This window comes from Malus domestica, chromosome 09 (assembly GCF_042453785.1).
Source record: "Malus domestica chromosome 09, GDT2T_hap1".
In the NCBI taxonomy this organism is placed as follows: Eukaryota; Viridiplantae; Streptophyta; class Magnoliopsida; order Rosales; family Rosaceae; genus Malus; species Malus domestica.
In genome coordinates this window covers 28,989,096-28,993,037 of record NC_091669.1, presented here as the reverse complement: position 1 = coordinate 28,993,037, position 3,942 = coordinate 28,989,096, and the positions used below count along the sequence as shown (strand labels likewise).

General features: G+C 35.6%; 1 protein-coding gene across 1 annotated transcript; it reads right to left on the bottom strand.

Moving 5' to 3' along the window:
• Positions 1-209: 209 nt before the first annotated feature.
• Positions 210-802, bottom strand: LOC139187885 (uncharacterized). Its single transcript, XM_070804499.1, has 2 exons — positions 708-802; positions 210-567 (listed from the first exon to the last, which is right to left on the bottom strand). The coding sequence occupies exons 1-2, from the start codon at positions 800-802 to the stop codon at positions 210-212; spliced, it is 453 nt and encodes a 150-aa protein (XP_070660600.1).
• Positions 803-3,942: the final 3,140 nt, after the last annotated feature.

Genomic DNA, 3,942 nt, shown 5'->3' with positions numbered 1-3,942 from the left:
TTTTAAAAAGCAACATGTGAGTTGCTTCTAAAAGTTGTTTTCACATAAAATAAAGTCAAGTCTTAAATGAATATTTTCAATTCTTGTAATATGCTCATTATTTTATAAAATAACATTATTTATCCTACTACATTCATTTTATCCCTTGGAGAGTAAAGTGACCGTCACTACCTACTACTACAACCACTAACATTACACCACTACTAACATTACACCACCACAACCATTAACATCACCATCGTTGTCACCACCACCACAACAATCATCACCGGCCACAACCTATAACCACAACCAAAACAACAACAATCTCCACCAATGTCGCTACAACTACTGTCGCTGCCACCACAATCACTACCATAATCATCACTGTAGCCACCACAACCGCCATCACTTCTACCACAACCACACCCACCAGCACCACTGATACCACCACCCCTATTATTACACCAACCACCAAACCCCACTATATTGGCACCACCACTATACCCCCTACCATTGCTGTTGCTATCGCCACCACCGTCACAGTCGTTGTCGCCACCACCAACAGCTATAACCACCGACCTTAGCCTAAATCACCACCACCATCGTTGTGATTGCCATCACCAATGACGCCAGCACCACCATTACAATCACCACCATTTCTACTACTAGCATTGTTAGCTCTACACCCCAACTAGCACATCCTACTATTGGCACTACCACCATACCCCACATTGTCCCTACCATCACCACCATTACCGCCGTTGCTACTAGTTTTATTGCCACTTCCACTATCATGTCCATTTTTATCATCATATACCATTATATTACTTACATTAAAAATTCATGAATAAAAGTATTACATAAAAATGATATGCATACGAAAAATAATAGTAAAAAACTATATAACAAAACACAACCTATTGACACAAGGGCTAAAATATTTAATTTCTTTAAAAGATGGGATGGAATTGGTTTAAAAGTAGTTGTTTGTTTTAAGATTAGGGTTGGTAGTTAGGTTTCAGAATCTTATGAATTATTTTACGAGGGGTAGAGTATTAATCACACAGAGAATCCTACTTGAGTGGGAGGAATAGGATTGTCTGTAAAGAGAATGAGCGAAACATGTAATTGGAGTCTGGAGAATCTTTTGTCGCAGTGCATCTTAATGAGTATTAGGTGAAAGGTGTTCATCAACTTGTCAAAACATGCATGGGTATGGGAGTAGGCAGTTTTATTTCTCACCATGTCAGAGATCATATTTGAGTTGAACTGGGAGGCAAAATTGTTGCTGCTTATGACAATGACAAATCAACCATATAAAATAAAGGTAATGCTAGAGAGATCAACTTCCTAAAGTATTTGGAAATGGCTAGTTCTTACCTATGTCTTTGTGGCGGGATTTGTGTTTGTGATTTGGGAGGGAATGTGAATAGGGATTCATGGGTATCAAAGTTTAGATTTGAGATTGGACCCAATCCGGAAAAGGGACGTGAGCCTAGCCAATGAAGGATTCAGGAATTTAACTGTGGGTGGTCCCAATATGATATTAAAAACCTAAACAATAAACTATAACTTTAATTCATAATTTTTGTACAACCCACATTAGGAAATATAAAGATTAAATTTGTTTATGACTTCTCCTATTATAACAGGTTGTTCAAAATGATCTTCCCTTCTTCCATCAAATATTCTGCTTTTTCCCGGATACTAAGGTTCAAAATTCAAATACCAAGGATTCACAGTTTGCTTACTGGCTTCATATAATTCAAAAAACACTAATTTTCTCGAAGCCTCTTGTTCATATTTCTCATTAAAAGGTGTTATTCGATAATGTCTACTTAGCAGACCCCCCCCCCCCCCGGTAAACTATACGAGCATTCAAACATCTATCCTACATTCATTCGTGAAGGCAATCCTAATGGAATGGAGGTATCATACTCTTAAAATGTGTCATGATGTTCGCGGTCTATGTGGTGAACCTGGTCATAGTTTGTGAAGACTGGAGAGACTAGTGTTAGGTGGCAGTGTCTTCGGTCGGGTGGGCTAGGGATTGAGGAATGGCTCAATGGGAAACAATTAGAGAGTTAGAGGGTGTTTTCAAACCTATATCAAAGCCAATTGTTTTACTTAAATTTCTTGGCCCAAAACGACGTCGTTTTGGCCAAGTCAATTTTTCTTTTAAAAAAAAAATTAGTCTTCTTCTTCTCCTTCTGTTTTGTAGAATTCCAGAAAAGAGAGCAGCAACTGCTCTTCTTCTCCATTATGTGCTTGGACTTGGGTGGCTCTCAGAGGTCCTCACACAGCCACTTATCTGAGCTTTTGGGTGGTCCCGGACCAACCAGGTCCCTTAATCGATCCGCACCTGGTGACGGCCATGGAAGAGATTGAGGGATGTGAGAGCAACTTACATGGAATAGGTTTACCGCCACGTGGCATCCGATCCAATAATATATAGTGCCGTGGAGAAAAAAAATTGCATAGACATACATTACTGAACAAAAGATGTTACATGACAATGAACCTGTATAGGTCCTACTCAAGTGAAGGGGGTGGATACATTGGGAAAGAAATGGTTACTGCCTTTTTTGGGTATTTTTTTTTTCTTTTCAGGTTTTTTATTTTTAAATGGTAAAATTATAACGTCAAAATATATTTTTTTAACATATTTTGAAAACATGGCAATGACGATAAGAATAAGTGAGACCCAATCATATTACATTAGCGAACTTAACAGTTTATTTGATGGATTTGACAGAATATATGAAGTGATGCAAAAATTGAGTTAGGGTGAAGTGTGAGTGAAATAGAATTCAGGGGACAAAGTCTGAAATAGTGTTCTAAGCTTGCCAATCTAATAGATATAAAACTGGACTATTGAATAACCGAACTATCGAAGACCTACTCGTATCACTGAAAACTAGTTAGTTAGAACTTAGAACAACTAATCTTTTTTGTCATTCAAGAAAAAAGAAAGAAAAAGTAGTAAGACTGATTCTGGAGAATTTCGGTGAGAAGTGCGTCGAACAAGAATAGCCATGTAGCTTTACAACGTGTTTGTGGCCTTGTTTATCCCTTCCATTGCACTCGACAAAATTTTGAGAGACAGGAGTTAGGTTTATCTAAATTTCATTGCTCAATCAATTTCAATCCGAGTATGGGCTTTTTCAAATGCTTTACCATTGGTCAATCATAATTTCATTGCCAAAGTATATAATTTTTTTTATTACAATAAGCCATAGCGATAATATATATGCGCGGTGTTTTAATATAAGTACCTTAATTTTGAATTTTTTTAATCAAACCTCTATGGCTTTTAAACTTTTGATCAAATATTTTTTTTTACAAATTTTAATTAAAAAATAATGATTTTTATTATATTTAATTTACCAATTGGCTCACAAATTTATATCACAAATCTCCTAAAACCACTATAAGCATCCCATCTTATCTTATCATAATTCGTTTGAAAATAAATTTTTTAAACCAAGTAATATTTTTTTTGTTTTGAATTCTAAAAATGCATCAAATATCCTATTAAAATATAATTACGAGATATAACATGCACATATATTAAATATAACGTACCAATTATTTGGTACATTATTGGTACGTTGCATAACTTTAATTTGGCTACGTATTTGTATTTTGGTACATTATAAAATATTACTTTTGGTACATTATGCAATTTAGTAATTTGTTACTTATACATACCAAGTTATTTGTGCATTTTATTATCCTTATTTTGGTACGTAATACCAAATTGACACACCCCAACCTAAATCGATGAGTGCTGGCCGTCACAAGAGAGTGACGTAACCATGTGCACAGTGCGGAAGTGATAAGGATATAAAAATGTGGGTAATTAAAAACCAAGTTAACTAATTTACACTAAAGAAATATAAGTGCAAGCATGGTGTCTAGGTGTAATTACACAATCAGAGTATAAGTAACCTAACTGCA

Coding starts and splice junctions, on each gene's coding strand:
- LOC139187885 (XM_070804499.1), bottom strand. CDS start 802: ATGGTATATGATGATAAAAATGGACATGATAGTGGAAGTGGCAATAAA. Junction 568..707: donor GATGGTAGGGACAATGTGGG/GTATGGTGGTAG, acceptor GTGGTGATTTAG/GCTAAGGTCGGTGGTTATAG.